General features: G+C 34.9%; 1 protein-coding gene across 4 annotated transcripts in view; it reads right to left on the reverse strand.

The window, feature by feature from the left end:
- PRMT3 (protein arginine methyltransferase 3) overlaps nucleotides 1-24,465 on the reverse strand; it is a 137,298-nt gene that overhangs the window by 87,194 nt on the left and 25,639 nt on the right. For all 4 annotated transcript variants that reach the window (XR_010338349.1, XR_010338348.1, XM_012456488.2 and 1 more), the window contains exons 9-10: nucleotides 24,022-24,143; nucleotides 7,333-7,432 (exon numbers count right to left, since the gene is read on the reverse strand). Coding sequence is in view for 2 of the 4 variants with exons in the window: in XM_012456488.2 (XP_012311911.1) it covers nucleotides 7,333-7,432; nucleotides 24,022-24,143 (222 nt within the window). In the remaining 2 variants the exon portion in view is untranslated. The remainder of the gene's footprint in view (nucleotides 1-7,332; nucleotides 7,433-24,021; nucleotides 24,144-24,465) is intronic.

Raw genomic sequence — 24,465 nt, forward strand, 5'->3', positions numbered from 1 at the left:
AGGGAGTCAAATGGTTCCTGTTTGAAGGCAACATGATCTTATACATAAAATCTGAAAACCTCTTAGAACTGACAAACAAATTCAGTAAAGATGCATGACACAAAATCAACATACAATGATCAGTAGCATTTCTATGCCCAGGGAAAGTAATAAATAAAGAAATCAAGAAAGCAGGCCAGGTGTGGTGGCTCACGCCTGTAATCCCAGCACTTTGGGAGGCCGAGGCAGGTGGATCACCTGACAACAGGAGTTCAAGATCAGCTTGACCAACATGGAGAAACCCCGTCTCTACTAAAACTACAAAAAAATTAGCCGGGCATGGTGGCCTGTAATCCCAGCTACTTGGGAGGTTGAAGCAGGAAAATCACTTGAATCTGGGAGGCGGAGGCTGCAGTGAGCCAGGATCACACTCCAGCCTGGGAGACAGAGTGAGACCCTACCTCAAAACAAAACAAATAAGAACTACTATTTGACCCAACAATTGCATTACTGGATATATACCCAGAGGAATAAAAATCATTCTACCATAAAGAACAAGATGCACATGAATGTTCATTGCAGCAGTACTCGCAATAGCAAAAACATCGAATTGGAATCAACCTAAATGCCCATCAGAGTGGATAAAGAAAATGTGGCAGAGATACCCCATGGAATGCTATTAAAAAAAAAACAAAAAAACGAGATCATGTCTTTTGTGGGAACATGGATGGAGCTGGAGGCCATTATCTTTAGCAAACTAATGCAGGAACAGAAAACCAAATACTGCATGCTCTCACTTGTAAGTGGGAGCTAAATGATGAGAATTCATGAATACAAAGAAGATAACAACAGACACTGGGCCTACTTGAGGGTAGAAGTTGGGAGGAAGGAGAGGAGTGGGGAAAAAAAAAAAACTATGGGTACTAGGCTTAGTACCGAGGTGATGAAATAATTTGTACAACAAACCCCCAGGACACAAGTTTACATAAATAACAAACCTGTACATGTACTCTCAGATCTAAAAGTTAAAAAAAAAAAAAAAAGCCACTAAAAAATTAAATAAAGTTTCTGTACAGCAAAGGAAACAACAGAGTAAAGAGACCATCTGCAGAGTGGGAGAAAATATTTGCATATTATTTATCCATCAAGAGATTTATAAAGAACTCAACAGCAAAAATCCAAATAATCTGATCAAAAATGGGCAAATAAACTGAATAGACATCTCTCAAAAGAAGACATATAAAGGGCCAACAGGTATATTAAAAAATGCTCAACATTACTAATCATCAGGGAAATGAAAACTGAAATTATAATGTGATATTATTTCATGCCAGTTAGAATGGCTATTATCAAAAAGACAAAATAAGGATGCAAGGATACAGAAAAAGTGGAATTTTTATATACTGTTGAGAATATAAATTAGTACAGCCATTATAAAAAGAGTATAGAGGTTCCTCAAAAAACTAAAAATAGAACTATTACATGATCCAGCAATCACACTACTAGGTATACATATCCAAAGGAAAGGAAATCAGTATGTCAAAGAGGTATCTGCACTCCCACGTTTATAACAGCACTATTCACTATAACCAAGATACAGAATCAACCTAAGTGTCTATTAAGACTTGAATGCAGCCAGGCGAGGTGACTCACACTTGTAATTGCAGCACTTTGGGAGGCTGAAGAGGGTGGATCAGGAGGTCAGGAGATACAGACCAGTCTGGCCAGCAAGGTGAAACCCTAACTCTACTAAAAATACAAAAATTAGCTGGGCATGGTGGCGCGTGCCTATAATCCCAGCTACTCGGGAGGCAGAGGAAGGAGAATCACTTGAACCTGGGAGGCGGAGGTTGCAGTGAGCTGAAATCGCGGCATTGCACTCCAGCCTGGGCAAGAGAGCGAGACTCCATCTCAAAACAAATGAACAAAAAACCAGCCAAACAAAAAGAGTTGAATAGATTTAAAAAATGTGACTTATATACACCATATACAGTTTACAGAAGACAATCTGTATTTATAGCAAATGCTTATGTACCTACAAATACAAGCTGTAAATTTGAAGGCTTTTCTTTTACTTCCAGGTAGAAGTAAACAGAATTACTGACAAAATATTCATAAATTGTTACACAATTTTAGAGTTTAAAATCAAAACTAACCAATATTTTGTGTTCTCTGAGGGCTTACCTGAAAAATTTTTGTTAAGGGCAGTTGATTCATGTTCCTGAATAACTTAACCTTTTAATCTTCATAATTATAATACTTTATAACTTATTGAAGACTGAAGAAAAGAAAGGCTAGGAAGTGGTTAAGAGCATAGATAAGAACAAAAGATTATAAGACCAAAATAATTATACACAAGGGACCTATTCTTTAGATTTCTATTCTCTTTGCTTTCATTTTATTCTTGATTGAGATGTTGGCATATCTATGAAAAAATACAAACCAATTTTTCGTTCATTGTTCAAGTACTATATCTCCCTGTTTAATACTTATAGTACTCGAAAACAGTACTGTAAAATGGAAATTTTACATTTTATCTAAAATTATTAGGCATTGTCAGCATTGCCTAAAAACTGTTTACAAGGCAGCAAACAGAATTATGATAATGTTAAGAAAAATACCAACAATACTCCAAATCCCAATAACTCACATTCATCAGCTAATTTTCATACTTCTGCACACCAACCATGGACAGTCAATTAGTGAATGCTAGTCATAGGAAGAGAAAATCTTCTGCTTTTACAAAGGCCTGTAAGCAAGGTAGAAGCCCTAAGAATGTTCTTTCTCCAAGAATTAATATTCTTTACTTCATGTAAATGATTATTTTCATCTGTTATTTATTGAATTAGTGTAGTAGCTCTCGTGAGTTACAGAGTACTTAAAAGTTTGTATAACTTTCAAAACTGAATAGCTAATTATTTAGATCTTATGTGTCAGAAACTGTTCTAAGAAATTTACATGTATTAACTCATTTAATCCTCATAAAAATCTGATGAAGTAGGTAATGCTATTATTTTCATTTTATAGAGAAGGAAATCGAGGCACAGAAAGGTAACATGCCCAAGAATGGAGGCAGTTTGCCTTTGGAGCAACATTCTTAACCCTGTCATATACTACCTCTGTGCCTTCATGTGCTGTACATAAAATTATAAATGTCTGTGGCTAGCAAATTTCTGTCTGGGAACATTTCCTTAAAATTCACATTCTGTCATCATTTACTAATGCTAAGCCTCGTGGATTTAGCAAAATGTCCTTGCAAAGTCATGCTGAAAACACAGAGGAAGTACAGCAATACCAAATGAGTCAATTTCGCTTACTGGGTCAGAATTAGGGATGGTTATTTTGAACAGTTTTATTAAGCAGTCAGAAATATGAAGCCATAAAGACCAGCTCTCAAAACAAGAACTTCTATTGATAGACTAAAATGGAAAAAACAAGGACACATACATAAAGACATATGTATTAACGTCTTCCAGGGATTAAACTGTTTACATTTAACTGAAACAATTTTGTCAAATAGAAATTCCATCTGATAAAAATAAAAATATACAGCATGAGGACTATAGTTATTCTTATCCAGAAAAATCCTTCAAAATAAAGACAAAAATCCATGAACAGGTGCAGACAAAAATCATGTTTAGATTAAGCCATGGAATAGTTAGTGGACCACAGTAGAAGAAAACAGATGTACATCTCTGCAATATAAGATGCCTACACTGCTATAATGGATTACACGTCCATTAAACATCTGTGCCCAATTCTGGAGTATATTCCATTTTTGTCTTTCCTTGTTGGAAATACTTGTAAAAAGAGAGAAAAAAAACGCTTAACCATGGTTCACTCTAGATTTTTGCATCCTTATTATGTTGTATGTAAAAAAAGATAAATAAATAAAGACAGGAGTCTGTGCAATTTAATTTTAAAATGCTGGTTCATGAAAATGTGGCTACAGATTTAAAATAGTTGTTTACCATTTGCCTACTGTTTCAGCCAGTGTGACTGAAATGTGGAGAATAAATTTTAGAAAGCATATCTGCCCCTTGTTTAATTATGTAACTAATGTTTTCCAGCTTCTCAAATCAAAAATCCTAATGAAAGTACCAAATAAATTTAGGGACTTAGAGGATTAAGAAGATACCATAAATGTTATTTCCAATCTACAAAGATGATTCAAAATAATTTAGCACAAGCCTTCTTAGCGCCTTAAATGCAAATTTTATTAGAGAAATAAGGCCATACGGAGCTGACTGCCATAGAATAACTGCTGTTAAGTTACAGTGTCCAATGTCCCACCTAGAGCACTTAAAACAATTGCTAGACTTCAACTCACTTAAAACAAGGAAAGGCAGACAGTGTGATAATGCAAATGCTTAAGATATACTTTTGTGGTGAGGAAGAAGAAGAGTTCTTATTTATCATTTCCTGGACACACTGTTTTGTTTTTCATTACTTCAGGGCTTCCAAGCACCTTGGCTTCCAAACAACTGGCTCCTTTCATCTCAGGCTCCAGTGACTGGCTTCCTGATAAAGGCAGAGGTCTTACCCGACCAATGCTCTAAAGTGAAAGGTGCTCTTTATTTCAGTACAAAGAGGGGTCCCCAGACCCCAGGCCATGGACAGGTACTGGACTGTGGCCTGTTAGGAACTGGGCTGCACAGCAGGAGGTGAGTGGCAGGAAAGCATTACCACTTGAGCTCCGCCTCCTGTCAGATCAGCAGTGGTATTAGATTCTCAAAGGAGTGTGAACCCTGTTGGAACTGCGCATGCAAGGGATCTAGGCTACGTGCTCCTTATGAGAATCTAATGATGTGAGATAGAACAGTTTTATCCCAAAACCATCCCATCCCCACCCACCAGTCCATGGGAAAACTGTCTTCCATGAAACTGGTGCCTGGTGCCAAGAAGTCTGGGGACTGTTGAGTTACGAATACAAACTAAAAAAGGAGAAACCACACAAGCTATTTAAAATAGAGGAAAATAATGTCAAAAGTCACTTATACAGAGGATAAAAGATATGAGAAGTCATCAAGAGGGTGACACAACCAGACTTTAGTAATGCCCAGAAGTAGTTGGCATTCCTAGGCTACTGCTACAAGAACCCAGGGCTGGGGTTATGCAGTGGATGCTGGAATTACAGCATGCCTGTCCAGTGGGCATTGGAACCAGAAAAGAAACATCTTTTGTCAGCAACACACTAGAGATAAAGTAAGAAGGGAAGAAATGCCCTGGCTTCTTCTTTTCTTGAATCTTGGGATATTTAGAGTTTCCAGTGTTTCCTATTGGGTTCTCCAAACTCAGCAGAAGTCAGCCATTATTGGAGCCTGGGAAAGGCAGCCTGCGGGGTTAGCCCTCCTTAGTACAGAAGAAAGCAGAAGGGTACAAAAGGGATTTGAGGGCAAACAAGCCCAAGACTAGTACAACTTTCAATAAAGTTCACGTCATAAAGACAATCTCATGAATTCATTCAATTCAGCTAATTGCAGTTACTATACCAGCTGGGTCTAAGACATCAATTGCATATTAATAATTCTAGATCATCTTTCAGATTTGGAAGTGAAAAATCCTAGAACATCAATATCCAGAACTATAATTCTGCTAGGCAGAGCAAGAACTATCCCATTAGTTATTGTAATCAGATATGTAATAACGTTCAACTGAGGTAACAGGAAGTTTAGACAAGTCTTTCTTTTAGTTTGCCTATAAAATCTATGTTGGAGTAATTTAAAAGATGCATTTTCCAAGAAAAGTAAAATATACAGCATAAACTATTTAAAATTCTTGTCATATATGCCTCAAATGTGCTTTCTCACAAGCATCTTTTCCTAGTCTTTAAAGAAATGTTAAATTTTTAATTCATATCTACTACTTCAATTAATGAGAAATCAAGAGTCCTGATATAAATTCTTTGGTGTGAGAATACTGATATGACTAAAGATTGTATAAAGTGAATCTTAGCATTAAAAAAACAACATACTGTTTCGTATACAAAATAGTAGCTGTCAACAATTGTAACTGTCATCAGCTCTAGACTGGAACTCCCTATGCTACTGCATTAAATCTGAATACTCCAAAAGTTCCTTGAAATTTCTATTTTGCTAGGATTATAACTGTTCATTCAAAATTTATTTAAAAAATTATAAAGCAAAATTCATTTTCAATTTTTTTTTGATAAACTTATTTCATGAAAATATAGCTACCAAATAGAATATTAAGGAAAAAAATTATTTCAAAATAATTTAAAAATCTTTACTAGACATACTATCTAGTTTATTTCTGTCAAATTGACATATCAATAAGTCAAATCAGCTGTCAAATACCATTAATTTTTGTTTGTTTGAGACCGGGTCTCACTCTGTCACCCAGGCTGGAGTGCAGTGGTGTGATCTTGACTCACTGCAACCTCCACCTCCCGGGTTCAAGCCATTCTCCTCCCTCAGCCTCCCGAGTAGCTAAGATTACAGGTGCCTGCCACCACATCCAGCTAATTTTTGTATTTTTAGTAGAGATGAGCTTTCATCATGTTGTCCAGGCTGGTCTCGAGCTCCTGACCTCAAGTGACCCACCTGTCTCAGCCTCCCAAAGTGCTGGGATTACAGGTGTGAGCTACCATACCCAGCCTCCATTAATTTTATTTTCCCATATATTTAAAAATAAATATTCTGTCTTGACTCAAGATTTTAACAGCAAATTATAAAGCTACATAATATACCTTCCTTTTAGTATTTTAGTAACAGCAATAAATTCTACTTTATGTGATAACAGACATTGATAACATGATCCAATAGATTAGAATGATAGAACATTCAGTATGATAATAGTGGCAACAGCATGTTAATTTTGATGAAACAGTCCTAATAAGTCCTTATTACTCCTTGGAGGCTTTTGGGCAAACACTTAGGTATCTAAAAGTTTTCTGCAAACACTTAGGCATCTAAAACCAACCAAACAAAAAATAATAAACTCTGATTAATTATGTATTCAGCATCTTGATACTTTTATTATTGTAATAGAGTAGAAAAATAATTTATTATGATTTTTAAGGTAAAAAAGATAATTTATCACTTTTTAAAAATTATGAATAGCCAATAAATAAGCACCATTTCAGAATAAACTACCATAAGAAGACTGTAGCTATTTTTTAAAATTACACATTATAGCATCTAATGTAGATATTTAAAAAATAATGTCACCATTCTGCCATGTATTAAATATAATCAAATTCAGGAAAACATATTGGTTAATATGGCAACACAGTAAACCAATATTTAAAACTTAAGTCTATCTTATTCATTACTTAAAAAAAGTATTTTTTCGTTTTACCAATGAAAGTAGTTTTTTTCTGTAAACACTCACCATCCACTCAGATATAATAACATCCACTTTTTCTACAGGAAGATGAACTTCTTCAATCTTTCCTTTAATTAGTGTAATAGTATCTTCAAGTTTATTTAGTCTGAAAATTATCACAATGAATTAGGTTTGGTTAAACAGATTCTGAAAGCTAGTCAAATTACATAATTTTTTGTCAACAACTCATATTGTTTTGTGGAACAAAAAAGTATGTTCAATCAAAGTTTAGTTGTTCTTTGGACAATATAATTATTTTATGGTTACTCCATGAATGCCCAAGAATGTTTCTGGTTAATATGGCAACACAGTAAACCAATATTTAAAACTTAAGTCTAAAAAGAAATTCAAACTTTATCAAGAATAACATGTCAATGAAATTACGTGTCTTTAAAACAAAAAACAACAAGGTGGTGAAGATAGACATATAAGATATACAAAAGTATGGTTTAAAGGGAAGCAGTGTGTCTGTCATAGGGATGAGAGAATGTGAAGCCCCAAGCCCTTAATTTAATCCCCTGATACTCTAGCATTTGTTAGCTATGTGGACCTTCACCAAATTTTTAAGCAATTTCATTGTGCCTGTGCTGCTCATGTGCAAAAGAGAATGACAATACTGACCCTATTTACTTCACAGGCTATTAGGATCAAATGCTTGTGAAAGTTATACAGGTATCTATAAACAATAATGACATAATCATCAACAACAAAACATTAAGTGTCATACAAAACCTGAGATCCTATCACTATCAAAAATTATTTAACCTTGACCAGTGGCATTCATTAGATATTTTTATATGCTTGATCATAAGATCAGCACATATTTTCAACCTCCCATTCTTTTGTAATATGAAACAACTTTTTCTTAAACTGCCAAGGTAAAAATATTTTAGACTTGCAAGACATATGATCTCTATTGCAACTATTCAACTGCTATTGATGCATGAAAGAGGCAACAGATAATACGTAAACAAAAAGGCCCAGACGTGTTCCAGCTTTACTTACAAAAACAGGTAGCTGGCCCATGGACTGAGGTTTACCAACTCCTATCCTACAACAATATACTGCCAATATAGAATTCTCTAAGTAGAGAAAAATATCTCCAAGAATATAGGCAAAATACATTTCAGATCAAGAGAGAACATTCTGTTTCGCTACTGACATAAATGGACAATGAAGGAAATATTAAAAAATTAGTTCAGAAAAAGAAAACTGGTCCTAGATGGTCAGGAAAAAAGGAAGGAATGAGAAAAATGAATGGACATGTGTGGGTGAATGAATACATAAGATCAGAGTGTCAAATCTAACTCACATGAACCAGAGATCTTACCCAGTGTCAAGCTTTACAAATAATTTTTAAAATACAGGGAATCAAGAGGTACAGACTAAGAGATTTGGGATATTAAAAGCAGCTGCTTCAGTCCTTCCTTTCCTATATGACTATACAATCTCTGGCCCAGAGTAGAAAAGGTTTTCAAATGGGGTGCACAGGTTATCAATTCACACAGTAAGAAGCCTTGCTCTATGTGCCAGATTAATCTCTACTTCTTCTAAGTCTCCTGATTGCCTGTACCTTTGAAATTATTAATAAAATTTAAAGCTGGGTAATCTCTCGGTAATATTGAGTAATTAAGTTCACATGAGTCCGACTTGAAAATATGTTAGCTCAGAATAGTGCTGTGTGCAGGACTCTCTGTTATACCCATGAATCACAAAGGCTAAGGAAATTTTTCTAGCAAGAAAAAGGAGGAATTTTTTAAAAATTGGCAGAGGATTGAATCCTAGGATGTTTGCCTACCTAACCTTGGTATGAAATGGCAAGATTTAGAGAACTAGCTAGAGGGCTGACAGGGAATAGTATGTAGAAGAGAATATAGTGAAAAATCCCATTCTCTAGCTGTTACTAGAGTTTCTAATAAATATCAGTCCTTTCAAAGAGAAAATGATGGCAAGAGAAAGGTTTTCCTCTCACTGAAAGACCTTTTTATGCTTTTATGTCTACCTGGAAAGATGAAGTATTCACTAAGAAAGTAATGAACGTAAAACTATGAGTTGCCACAAAGAAAATGCAGCTAATGGACAAGTTTAGGGGACTACTATGTTCTGAGAGTATTCAGTAAAAAAGACAAGATACGATTTTACAGAGAAATACCAGAAAAGCCTAGTGATTCACTATTGGCAAAAACTCCCAACATTTACTACTGGCATAAATTATCAGGGAAACACACCACTTATTTTATATACTACTTGAGTAGAAGGGATAACTGGATTGATGATTGATTCCCAAATGGCTGTGAAGAGATTCTTCCAGGTGGTATGACAACCAATCTGCCACAGTGAGTAAAAGCAGGATTGCAGCATACCTTCCCTAAGAAGGGTAACTGCTGTACTCTCTTCCCCACATATAAAGAAAACAGTCCTTCTGAAGGAGTAGGCATGCTAGGAGTACAAATGAACTTAAATTGGCTTTACGATAACAATATAATTTAATGCTATGAACACAGGTGACAATGTATGTAGAAATTAGCAACTCCCCATTCTCGAGTACTTTATGTAATCTATTACGAGGCCAAGAGAATATTCAGGAGGCACGATCTAATTGACTGGTTCAGTTAACAAGTATGGAGCCCGCCCAGTGTTTTTAATATAGAAAGGAAAAAAAAAATCAATGAGAGGAAAGAAAGGACAAGGGAAAAAACAACTAGCTCCTTGAGAAGAACTCAATCATTTTTGAAAAATGACGTAAAAAATGAAATCAGATGAGGCTTCTACAAAGAAATTATTAACAAGCTTTGTAGGGGACAGTTCAAATCCTGGTGGTCACTAATGGTTTTTACAGACTTATTCTTTGCATAAGTGATTGCAGAAAACAATAAAACAAAAGATACCTGAGAAATATATGGCAAGGAGATAATGATCAAAGTCAGAAGGTAGTGGGGAGGAAGAAATTCAAACAGCTGACCCATGATTCATAGCCAACATTTATTGGGGGATGTTTATCCCCAGGGTGAATTTTCCATTTAAAGTGACTTAATGTCCTTGCATTGTCTGGGAGGAGGTTAAAAATATTGACAATAAGCCAGTTGTGGCAGCTCACGCTTATAATACCAGCACTTTGAGAGGCCAAGACAGGAGGACTTCTTGAGCCCAGGAGTTCAAGACCAGCCTAGGCAACATAGGAAGAAGAACTTGTCTCTACAAAAAATAAATAAACTAGCCAGGCATGGTGGTGTGCGCCTGTGGCCCAGCTACTCTAGAGACAAGGGGGAAGGATCAGTTGGGCCTGGGAGGTCAAGGCTGCAGTGAGACATGATTTCACCACCGTACTCCAGCTTGGACAGAGCAAGACCCTGTCTCAAACAAACAAAAAATAATAATAAACTCTGATTAATTATGTACTCAGCATCTTGGTACTTTTATTACTGTAATATATTTATAGCTTCTTTCTAATGTCTGTATTCATAAACATCATAAAAACAGTTTTGTTTCTTCATATCCAATTCTTATACTTTTGTTTTTATATTAGCACATTGGCTAAGATCTCCTTTATGGTGTTGGATAGAAGAGGTGACGAAAGGTATCCTTGTCCTGTTCCTGAACTTAAAGAGAATGTTTTCAATGCTTCCTCAAGATACTGGCTATAGGTTTTGTTTTTGTAGATACTCTGTATCAGTACTCCCCAACCTTTATGGCACCAGGAACCAGTTTAGTGGAAGACAATCTTTCCATGGACCTGGGGATGGGAGATAGTTTTGGGATGAAACTGCCACTTCAGATCATCACGTATTAGATTCTTGTAAGGAACACACAACCTAGATCCCTTGCATATGCAGTTCACAATAGCATTCTCACTCCCATGAAAATCTAATGCTCTTGTTGATCTGACAGGAGGCAGAGCTCAGGTGATAATGTTCACTCACCCACTGCTCACCTCCTGTTGTGCGGCCCAGTTTCTAACAGGACACCAACAGGTACTCATCACAGGCTGGGGATTGGAAACCGCTCCCCTTTATCATATTAAGACACTGCTTTCTAACTTGAGTTTGCTAACAGTTTAAATACATAGGTATATTGAATGGATACTAAATTTTATCAGACTTTTATACTGCATCTCTTGAGATGATCTCAATAGATTTTTCTGATTTTCTCATATTTAACCAACTTTGCATTCCTAGAATAAACTTTACTTCTCAATATATTATTCAGTTTTTCTTTTTTTTTTTTTTTTTTCTTGAGACAGAGTCTTGCTCTGTCACCCAGGCTGGAGTGCAGTGGCATGATCTCAGCTCACTGCAACCTCCGCCTACAGGGTTCAAGAGATTCTCCTGCCTTAGCCTTCCAAATAGCTAGGATTACAGGCGTGTGCCACCAGGCTGAGCTAACTTTTGTAGTTTTAGTAGAGATAGGGTTTCCCCATGTTGCTCAGGCTGGTCTCGAACTCCTGGTCTAAGTGATCCACACACCTTGACCTCCCAAAGTGTTGGAATTATAGGCGTGAACCACTGTGACTGGCTTAGTTTTCCAATATTTTTATTAGGATTCTTGCATATGCATTCATGAGTGAGTGACTTGTGATTTTCGGTTTTACTGCCTTAGTGAAGTTTTAATACAAAAGTTATACAGACCTCATATAATGATGCTTGATTCTTGATAAAGATGACAATGTAAGTACAAAGATTAATGAATGGGACCAGGACAACTGGGTCATCTAAATAGAATACCAAAGAAAAGGAACAAAACTGGACCACCACTTCATAACATATACAAAAATCAATGCCTAAGTGTAAAAAGTACAATTATAAAGCATTTACAAGAAAAAATGCCCTTTATTGATAAAGATGACAATGTAAGTACAAAGATTAATGAATGGGACCAGGACAAATAGTTCATCTAGATAGAATACCAAGAAAATGAACAAAACTGGACCACCACTTCATACCATATAAAAAAATCAATGCCTAAGTGTAAAAAGCACAATTATAAAACATTTACAAGAAAATATGCCCTTTATAACCTCAGTAAAGGTACAGATTCCTCACTCAACTCTCAAACAATGGCCACTATAAATAAGAATGTTGCCATGTGAAAACTGAGAATTTCAGTTCATCAAGTGATATTACAAAGAGGGTGAAAAGGCAATCAAGAATGAGAAGACTTTTGCATTACATAAAACCTATCAACAGTTCAAATCTAAAATATATATAGATTGCCTACAAATATGAAAAAGACACAACTCTACAGAAACCTGAGCGAAAAGCACAAAGAGGTATTTCACAGAAAAAGGAAATCTAAATGGCTAACAATCACACAAAAAGGTGTTCAGTTTCACTAGCAATCAAAGAAACAAAAATTAAAATTGCAATGAGATACTGCTATACAAATGATTGGAAACATTTTGTAAAGGTGGGTAATACCAACCAGAACCGTTACATGCTATTGGTATAAGATAAACTGGTATAACCACTTTGGAAAACAGTCTGGCAATATCTAAGAAATTTGAAGCTATGTATATCCTAAGGATCACAGTTCTACTTGTAAGTATACACCCCCCAGATGTGTACACCAGGGCACATATAAAAACTGTTCATAAGAAAATTGTTCATAGTAGCCCATCTGACTGAGAAAGAGCAGTGGAGGTAGGTGGGATTCTGAATTGGTGGCAAAATTTTCTTGGGCTGAGTGATGGTTACTACATGTTTAATTTCATTTGTTATTTATGCATACTTATGCATATTTAACATGCTTATTGATGTTTTATGTATTGATTTTACAGGTTACATTTCATAAATAAAGTTTTAAAGAAATGCTTACATGAGTTTTTTTTAAAAGGGTATTTAATAAAATTCTGATGAAATGGCTATAGTTGCTTGTTGCTTACTGAAATACTGATTAAGGCTTTAACAATAATAAACACTTCAAAGAAAACCGAAGGCAAGCTTCTTTTAAAAGAGAAAAATGTTCCCATTGTTTAAAAGTATCTTAAGAATGGTTATGCTGAAACAAGATCTGTGTTTTCTGTAAGAGACCATCTGCTAGGCCCGTTTATTGTCTGCTACAAGTCATAATCTTATCTGCATCAGTAATTATTTGTTGTTCAAATATGACTATAACAAGAAAGATTGTGATTTAAGGGAAAAAAAGACAAAAGCTTTGTAATTCCTATTAATTTTCTATTAAAACAGGTATCATCTACACAGATAACCTCTTTCATGAGACTGCTAATCACCAACTGATTTTTTTCCATTCGGGAAAAAAAAGACATAGATTTTACTTAGTTTTCTCAAGTGGCTACTCACTAAATCCTACTTCAGAATAAACTAAATGAATCTTTATCTTTGGAACACCTACTGAAAAACTAGCTTGATTCTAATGTGAAGAAATATGATAAGGTAATAAAAAGAATATCTTTTAAGTAATTCTCTTAACTAATCCAATAAAAATGAAATTATCAACTTTTTCTGAGGGGAAATTTTGTTAGAACACATACTTTCCTATCTTATTTCCTATCTTAAAAGTAGCAATTTAACATTCACTTCATGATACAAGGACATCATAAACAGCAAAAAGTACGTGGGAGTTCATACAATGAACACCTAATCAAGTGTATTTAAAGTCAGTGATAAAACAAATGTAACGTTCACCTAGAATATATGGATGGCAGCTTATAGGGGAGAAGAAACGAATATCCTAGTAGATATAAGTAGGTACAATATATACTATTCATTTACTTTCAGTTCAATACGTCATCAAAGTATACATATTTATTTCTCTTTTGCTCCCTAAGCACAGTGAAATTACAGTAATGCAAAATGCAAGATAACTGATAAATGCATGAAGATTTTGGAAAAAATCTCATAATTTAGTGAGAGAAAAAGCCAAAGAATCTCATAATTTAGTGAGAAAAAAAGGGAATTAAGTTATATTGTACACCTGTGAAGAAGGACAATGTACTCAGTGCACATACCAGCAAACATGATAGTGGAGGTGAAGCCATTCTTTACAACACAAACCTCTGGAGGCAAGAGGTATACAAAGCGGGAGTGATAAAGGGGCAAAAACATTACTGGGGTAACTGTAAACTGACCAGTCTCCACCCTCTCCCCTCAGAGATACAACCTATGCCTTTATTAAAGAATCTAGTCCTTCATTCACAAATGTCAACAAAATGCAAGAATTCTTAACCATATGAAGCTGGGGGAAGATTTACACACATTCCATGAGAAGTAAATACTACTAAGAAGGTATGGGGCATAGACTTGGAACCATAACAAGGCTATTCTATGAGCTGCTCCCTCCCAAATGTATCATCTTTATTTACAGATGTGTAGCTGTAGAATTATTAACACCGAGGACATTCATAGTTTGAAATTAGCAATAACTCAGTTCTGATAAAGTGAAAAAAGATAAAAAGAATCATCTGGAATCTATCAGAAACAATGGGTTTTCAGGCTTTGGTAACAATGATTTACCTGGCTTTGAATATATCATGTCCTGAATCTTAAAAATTGATTAATTCTTCATTGAATAAATATTCACACTGAATGCCTAGGATGTGTCGGGTTCCCTCCCAGGTAGTTGGGACACATTAATGAATGAACAAAAGAAAAATTCCTGCCTTACCATGGGGAGCTGATATTTTATTTAAGTTTACATTCCTCTGGATTTCATCTTCTGTGACCTAAGACTTTTGAGAGTGGCAAGAAATATACCAAATTTTGACAGTGATCTCTGATAGTAGGATCATATGTAATTTATCTCTTGTATGTCTTTCCAACACAAAAATATCCTTCTTCCCCCTCTTTCTTCCTTTTTTATTTAAAGTAGAGGAGAATCAAGTGGGGAAATCATTCTGGCTGCACTACTGAGAACAGATGACAGAGAGTAGTTGGAGGCAAAGACAAAGTACAAACAACTGGTCCAGTTGAGTGAAGATGCATTAATTCAGGTGAGAGATCTAAGAATGTAAAGTAAGGCAAGAAAAACATCATGGATAGAAGAGACACACATTTGAGAAACATTAAGGATACTCAACAGGACTCTGTTTCTAACAGATAGGTTGGGTAAAGCGGAAGAAATGTCAAGTATGAATCCAGGTTTACAACTTGGAAAAAAAGAGTTAATGCAGCAGGTCTGTTTTGTTTTACTCAGTTCTTGCATAGATCTCTATGGCCATGGCAATGATTCTTGATCAAACTCTAAAAACACAAATTCCTAGATCACTCGAATGCTACAGAATAATGATGTTACTCTATTTACCTGAGACAGTAGGTTCAGATGAACCAGGTTGACAACATGTTTAAAGTAAACATCAAGATTCATCATGCACACTTGTTACTTGGTTTGAGTATATGCCACGGCTGGTCACATGGCAGAAATATGCCTACTCGACCAGCTAACTTTGAGAACTACAGTCTCTAAGACTCAAGCACATTTCCCTGGGTAGAGACATCTCACGTGTGCCTCTGAGGTTTGAAGCTTGGAAGAAAATGTCTCGTGTAATTCTTGTGGTAAAAGAGAGAGAAATACCTTGGAAGTCTGCCTGTGACCTCTTTGCCTATGGATATCTCTTTTCTGCTGTTTCTGCACTGTACTAGTTCCTAATGTTAGCTATGAGTACAGCTTTATAATGAATTGTGTAAGTTCTTCCAGTAAATCACTGAACTAGTGGGTGGTCATGGAATGTTCCCCATAAAGACAGAACCACTGGGTGAATCAGAAATTAAGGGGGCTTTGGGGTATACTAGCAAGGGAAATAAATTTAATTTTCCTGTAAGATGTCTTGATCACCCCATGACTTTCACCAGAGTTCTATGGCTTTCAAAGAACAAATGTTTTAAAAAACTATTTTAGCCTCATCAGTGGTTCAAATTTGGCTTTAATTCACATTTCTGTTATTTCTATTAAATTTATAAACAAAATATGAAGCAGCATCCCTTATTTCAAGAATTTGCTGGTGTATTTTGTAATCCTTTTCCAAAATAGACACACACACACACACACACACACACACACACACACACACACACACAAAATCTTTAAAATCATTGCCTTAAAATCCTTTACTTCTATTCGAAAACCTTAACTAAGCATTTACTATGTGTATCAGACACTTTGTTAGGTGTTAGGGATAAAAAGATGAAGACAAAGCTCCTGTCCTGTCCTCATGTCTGGAGAAAGACACTTACATAAACATGACAATAAATAAAAATATTCTCTAGGCTTTAATGTTTCCTTTCTAACAGTATTCTAGACACCAGCAATATAAAAGATCGCATCTTTTATGTCATACTGAGATTGAGTATACTGCATTGTGGCCATATGATGGATCAACCTTCTCCTAAAAACTCTTCTGCAATAACATTTGAAAGTCTGAATAATGAGCTATTCCATGGCTGTGTCAATGAGAAACCAAAGACATTCAGGATGATGGTAAAAATATTAAACAGAAGCTACCTGTGCTTCCTGAGGGTAGTAAACACAGTATACACAGATAGCTTTGCTATCCTTAGGTAAGTTTATGTTGCTGAAATGATCTTTCACTGCAGAGTTCAAAGTATGATAGCAAGAATAAAAAACAATTTCTCATTCTCTTCCATATATCACTTTTAGACCTATTTGCCCTTACTAACATAACATCTCAGAAAATCTATATTGTTTTATTCATGTCTGCAACCTCAGAAGAGCCAGCCCAATCTTCTTAAAACCTGATACACTGTCAGTTTACAGTAACAACCAAAATTTATCCCATCCTAAACTCATTTCTTTAGAAATGCTAGATCACCTTTTTAAATAAAAAAGAGATAAAAATTGTTAGTAGTAATAGTATTTATTATTATTTTTGGTACAGACAAGTCTCACTATGTTACCCAGGTTGGTCTTGAACTCCTCATCTCAAGGGATCCTCCCACTTAAGCCTCCCAAAGTGCTGGGATTACAAGTGTTTAAGCCATCATGCCTAGCCAAAAATTATTTTAAACATAATCCAAGGGTTGTTAAATTGCATGTGTTTGAAAGAATAAGAGACTTTGTATTTTAAAAATATCTTTTAGAATTTAAAGTGCCTTTTATGGATGTAGGCTTGTGGAGTTTAACAGAAGAAACTGTGCTGTATATAGACTTCTAACAGAGAAAAAGGCCTCAGAAGGGATAAAGACAACTTAGAGCCTGCTAACCAGAAGAGCTGCTTTTGTTGACTGATGATAGTTATAGAAAGCTCCAATATGCAAGAATAGATAAGTATCAGAGAAGCTGAGAATAGAGTTCAAGAGAGGCAAGTGAGTACAGAGTATGACGAAAGCTCCAAGTTTTATGGTATAAGAGAATAGAGCTCATGAAATAAAGACAAAAAAGTGAGTCATATTTTGACAAGATAGCTGCAATAAATGTCCATTTTAGAAACATAACCACCAAAATGTAAAATATTATTTGAGGCATTGATGCCAAGCCAAACATATAACCACTACTAATAATTAACATGACTATCATTACTGCTAACATTCAGTAAGCAGTTACAGGGCTACTCATTTTGCAAAGCACCATAACGGATACAATTCCTATAACAATCTTATGAGATAGACGTGATCAACCTCAGTTTATAAATGAAGAAATCAGGGCTTAAAGGGGTTGCATAATTTGCTCATGATTATAAAGCTAATTGTGAAAGAAAAATTAGAACTCAAGTCATGTCTGGATGCTGAGATGGGCATGCTCTGCGGCCTCCTCAACTGGTTAGAATAATGAGTCAGTAAACTGTAGGGATATTAACAGTTAACTGTTTCCTGCATATTCTTTTAGAAGTACATTTACAGAGGAATAGAAGGTATTTTACTCCACAGTATAATTTTAAAATTTCAAATAGAAGACAAAGAAGAGATCCATATGAACACTATAAAAATAACTACCTTTTCACAATATAAAAAAGGCAAAGAAAATTTCTGAAGAAACAGTACAATGTTGGCTTATCCAAAACAAAAAGGGCCTGCTTTTCAAACTGTCTATAGGTTCTAAGTAAAGCTAACTACTGAATATAACCAATACATCCCCTGTAAGTAAACAGAGATAAGGAATGGCAAACTGGCTATGAGGATAGACTGTGGAGTCAGGCTGCCTGAGAACTAATTCTGACCCTACTATAGAGACAGTCTCACTATGTTGCCCAGGCTAGAGTATGCTGGCTATTCACAGGTACAATCCAAGCCCACTAGTAGCCTGGAATTCCTAGTCTCAAGTGATTCTCCTGCCTCGGGCACACACGACCACGCTCAGCCTCTTAATCTCTATAATAGGTGTAATAATCTACATCAAAGGAGGTTCAGTTATCCCTGCACGAAAGGAGATTCAGTAAAAAGAACTAAATTAATGTTAGCAATTTTATTATGAAATTGGGATATATAAAGATTGAGTGCTAAGTCATTTTCAATAAATGTTCTCATGTACCAACACTTAAATGTATTAGGACACATTTACTGATATAATGTATAAGTTTTACTTCAAAATATTCTAACACAAACAAACACAAAAAACAAAAAAAGTGGGAGGGAAATAGATCAAAAAAGATGGTAAAAAAATTGATAAATGTTGACGCTGGGTGATAGGTACACAGGAATTCATATCATTCTCTCTACTGTCACGTATGGCTGAAAATTTCAAAAATCCTTTTAAGGAATTCTCAGGAATAACTCTGATATTTCAAAGCAAAGGTGGGGGGTCAGACTACATAACTATTCTACAGTTTTGTGAACAAAATTTTAATAATTTATATTTTTGCAAAATGTATCTGGTGAACAATTGCTTCCCTCTGCTCTGATGACCATGACTCTGGTAATGACTGGCAAAAATACTGTCTATAATGAATCTTAAACATGGTCATCTAGCATGAAGTAAGACAAAGATCTATACAAATATCACTAGATCTTGATAACAACTACAGTCTTTGATAGTTTCCATCTGAAAAGAAAACTAGAAACTGAGTGACAAGGTATTCAACAAACAACTAGAGTACTAAAAACTGTGAGATAATAATAAGTCTGCTTCTTTAGCCCTTTAAATACATCTACTTGCTCAATTTCTACACTGTACAAAGGGGAAAAGAACATACACAGGAGCTTTATAGATATTTAGAAAAAAACAAGTCTTATGTGGATACAATTTGTTTTAAGTAAAATCCATTACCACAAAGTCACAATGCATGGCTGTTCCCTCTGAATCAATTGTGAACCTGTTGTATAATAAAACGTTTCCTCATTAAGCTTCTAGCTATATGCTCTCATATACAATATCTTAAAATTATTCTTTAATATGACTTTTTTTGCAAAAGCTTATTTATAGTAAATATGTGCTCTAGAAAAAATGTTCACTTAGCTAAATTGGTATTTTTATTGAATATAAACTTAAATTTTAGTTATTTTTTTTACACTCTCCATGCTTAGTAGTACTTTGTCACACATGCTACTTCTCTGACTGCTAACATTACTGCAAGAAAATAATTATTTGCAACAGTGAAACTGGTTTTGATTTCTTCACTGCACTTCTTATCTATGGTTCCTTTCTATAACTACATCTGACACTCAAGCAAAGACTTCAGATATACTTTGGAGCTAGCAGTGAATCTTATAAAAATGACACTTTGCAAGATTAAGACGATAAACACTGGTAAGAATAAAATATTTGACACAGCTAAGACTAGTTTGACATATTTGCTTCCTACTTCACTACATTAAAATTAGTGTTCAAAATTCAAAAATTTAATTGACAAAATGATCAGACTCCCTGTCCAAAAACACATATAGAAAAGACTGAAGACAAATACTTTGACTCAATGACCTGAGACAGAGGATCCTTATCTAAATAAGTCACGTCTCTGCCTATTCTATCCTAAGAATCTGTCAAAGCTCAAATTTTAGGTTTAGATATCTTGAACCCTAATAATTTTAATGAAAAGCTATTATGCTAAATTGCTGGGTTTAAATCTCATTATCACTATATAAAAATCTTGTTAAAATACTTCTAGTTATGTGCTTACTTAGCTGAGACGACTTTAAGTTATATCAAAAACATGTTTGTACAGAATCCTGTAAGTATTGCTAAAGAGACATTCTGTTAGCTCTGGCTTTATAAGTGAAAGACCTAAAGACGAGATGGGAGGAGCAATTTATTGTCTTTGAGTACATGGAAAAGCATTCCTTTATGACTGCAGATGTCACTTGCTGAATCAGGGACATATTTCTTTTACATTTCTGCTTTTGTCCACTGATGTAGAAGATGCTATCTTAACAGAATAAATACTAAAAAATGCACACTGACACCCATCCTTTGATTGAAAGTATGTTGGCAGCCTTCCTGGAGACTTTAAAAACAAAGAATATTAATCCCAAACTATTCTGGGCTCTGCACCAGTGACAAATATACTTTAGAAGGTCTTCTAACTAATAAAAATATTTAGGATTATGTGGGGAGAAAAAAAAATTATTCTTAAATCTGGATAGAATTACTGTGATATCTTTAACATTTTTAAATACTTTCGAAGTTTTAAATACTAGTATTAAATTATAAGATATACACAGACTGGCTGACCATTTATTTTGAAAAATAATCATAAAATATAATATTTTAAGCGATTGTTTTTGCTGGGAGCTCATCAAAATACTAGAAACACACAAATGCCACTGTCTTGTTCCTCCAAAACTGCTTACTCTAGATCAAAAGTAATATATCATGAAGTGTTTAGATGATCACAAAGGAAAAGGGACTGAAAATCAATTTCCCTCTATCAATAATTTCTCAGAAAACATTTTCCTCATAATTTTAAGTAACTGAACGTTAAATGTATATATGAGAAATATTTTAAATATTTTATTAAGAAACTTGAACACTGTACACCCTAGCACTAAATATTAATATTATACATGATGAATTATAGGTGTAATCATTATATAAACATGTTTCTACAAAGACACTGGGAATCAGGACTTCTGTAAAATAAAATGAAACAATACAAAATCAAAGTGAGTATTATAATTCCCTTCCATTTCTTTCATAGAATTAAGAAATCAAAATGAGAGCAAATCTAGTCTCATTTTATAGTGATAAAAAATGACTAATTCATAAATGTACATATTCTTTCATAAGACTAGAAATTCTAGTAGAAATAGCTCATCATTTTACTATCAACAATAAATTTTTGAGAATTCTTCTAAAACAATCTCTTTTTTGGGACAGTGGTTCTCATATTTGTTTGGATGGCAATGAACAAGCAATTGAGGATACTCTCTATGGAACCCCCCAAATGATCATGTTGTACTTAATAGTATCATAAGAACTAGAAAAAAGTTTACTAGATATCTATCTATATATATGTATGTGCAACTCTATAATTACAATTGCAACGTGTGTGTGTATATATGTGTGTGCATATATATATTCTCCAATACAAAAATCCCAACCACAAACTACTATCTATGAAAAACCTAAACAAGTTCAGGGCAATTTTTCCATTAACACCGATTTGGTATTTGTTAATAACAACCATAGCTAACGCTCCAAATATTTACTATGTTGCAAGCAATAGGCCAAACTGATTGGTATGTGTATCTTACTGAGGGAAAGTGTTCTCTTTCCGGGTCCACAAGGGGGCGTAGTTTTAAGCACAAGAACTTCTTAGCGCCATGCCCCCTCCCATCTCTCTCCAGCCGGGAGATTTAATGGTTTGTGTTTGAATTTCGCAGGCGCGGGAAGAAACTAAGAGTCAATCACTCCAGTAGAAGTTCTAAAGAACTCCCTTCATTGGCCTGGGGTCTTAGAGAAGGTGGGGGTTCCTCCCAGGTTAAAAGTCCCCTTCTTCCACACTCCTTTGGACTCCATGTTTGGATCCCCTTCCACGAACACTCCCTTTGTGGAAGCTGTTTTTCTCTATCCTGGATTTTCCTTCTGGAGTCCCCTTCCACACTCTCTCATGGAAGCCTGTCTTCTCCTCCTAAACTCCATCTCTCTCTCTCTATTCCCTAACACTCTAGTGGATGCTGCTTTCCTCTCCTGGATTCCATCTTTCTGGATTCTCCCATTCAGTGTGAGAGCTGTTTCTTTCTCTCTCCTTCTCCTGTTTCTCTCTCTTTTTAAATAAATCACTTTCTACAAACACTTTTGAGTCCAGCATTTACTGTGCACTGCGCCGTGGTCCCCTCTCTCATTCATGAGAGGGCAGGAGACCAAGAACCTGGAGAAACGTCCTCTCAGGGGAGCTGAAGGCACCCTGAACCCTTGAACCCCAATATACATTACTCAAAACTTAAGTATTTAGCATGTGATGGGCGATAGGCCACACTGATTTACATATACGTCTTACTTATAACTTATGCATCTTACAGCCACAAAAGACAGCCATTATTAGTTTCATTTGACAGTGAAACAACTGAGATTTCTAACACGTTAGATGTACTCGAACCCATGTTCAGAGTACTGGTTAAATGGTAGAGTGAGGACTCCATCCCAAGCTTGATTTAAACTTGTTCTTCTAATCACAACACTATTCTTCTACTTTACAAAATAAAATCTAAACAAATTTAAGTATTTTACATAATCATATTTAAATTTTTTAACTAATCAGAAAAGATCAACATTAATCAAATTAAAAAAAATTTTTTTTTTGGAGAAAGGGTCTCACTCTGTCCCCCAGGCCGGAATGCAGTGGCATAATCATGGCTCACTGCACTCTCCACCTCCCCAGCTCAATCAATCCTTCTGCCTCAGTTTCCCAAGTAGGTGGGATTATAGGCATGTACCACCATGCCTGGCTAATTTTAAAATATTTTTTGTAGAGGACAGAGTCTCTCTATTTTGCCTAGGCTGGTCTTGAACCCCTGGACTCAAGCGATCCTCTCACCTCAGCCTCCCAAAGTGCTGGGATTACAGGCATGAGCCACCATGCCTGGCCAACATTAATCAGTTTTAAGAGTGGAACATTAGTTTAAGTTGAAGAATCACTTAAAAGTTGCTATAAGAAGACTCCTATTAATTATGTATACTGAAAATGACTCAAGTTCCAAATCTAACGTGCTTTTGTTAAGCACACAGGGAAAGAAATCCAGCTGTGTCAGCTGGATCTCAAATAAAGGCCTTCTTATTAGAGCATAAGCCAAATGTAAAATCAATCCACCCAGCTAAATACTCAAAAGACAGAGATTTTTAGAGAATAGATGTTTTAGGGGATAATAAACTAAATCTACTCTGCCTTGTTTTTAGCAACTTTGGAATTTACTTAATTTGAAGGAGGTACATGGGCCAGTGTTGTCACAAAAGAAAAAGACAAATAACTCTTAGTCTTCAGTGTAACTGCTATTTGCTAAAGAAAATATTACTAATATATTTAGTTCTATATGGAGTCCTCTGTCAGTATTATCCTAAGTATCAATAATTTTTAATTTTATAATATTAGAATTAGTATATTTATAGCCATAGTCAGAAAGCCAGAAAACTATATTAAAATAATTCTTTCAATGAGAACTATGAAAAAATTATTCAGCAGCACAGCTCAAATGTGTCTAGCTCAATTCAACTTAAAATCTTATTATTCTGGAGTGAAATTTTACAAAAAGACAAATATCTTTAGTCTGCCTTAGAGAGCTACTAAAGACAAGAAAATCTGTTAAATAATCATTAAATTTTAAAATAATCTTAAATGAAGGCTTAAAATATGTGTACCTTATAATATCCATTGCCTGGTAAAGTATTTCAGATTGATCAACTCCCAAAACCTTCTTCGCCCCAGCTTTAGCAGCAAACATAGAGAGAATTCCAGTTCCACACCCAACATCCAAAACTACCTGTGGTAATAAAACAATGAAAAAAACAGATGTTATCAAAAAGGTCTTTTATATTAAATTCTATTCATATATTATGATGTTTCTAACTAGGAAAAGATCACAATAAAAATTTTAAACTTTATTAAACAAATATACAGTAATTTCTAATTGGGAAAACTGAAGATATTATTACTATGAGTTGTTTTAAATTAATAACAGTATAGTTGGCCATAGTCTGTTGTAATTAGACCCAAGAATGCTAAATTTAAGAGATTTTATATAAAAAAATTATTTCTAAAAAAAAAAATTATGTTTGTAGCTTTAACAGAGAATTACTGTTTTT

The sequence above is a fragment of the Aotus nancymaae genome, unplaced genomic scaffold (assembly GCF_030222135.1).
Source record: "Aotus nancymaae isolate 86718 unplaced genomic scaffold, 86718_ANA_hifiasm-v0.15.2.pri h1tg000059l, whole genome shotgun sequence".
NCBI classification, from domain to species: domain Eukaryota; kingdom Metazoa; phylum Chordata; class Mammalia; order Primates; family Aotidae; genus Aotus; species Aotus nancymaae.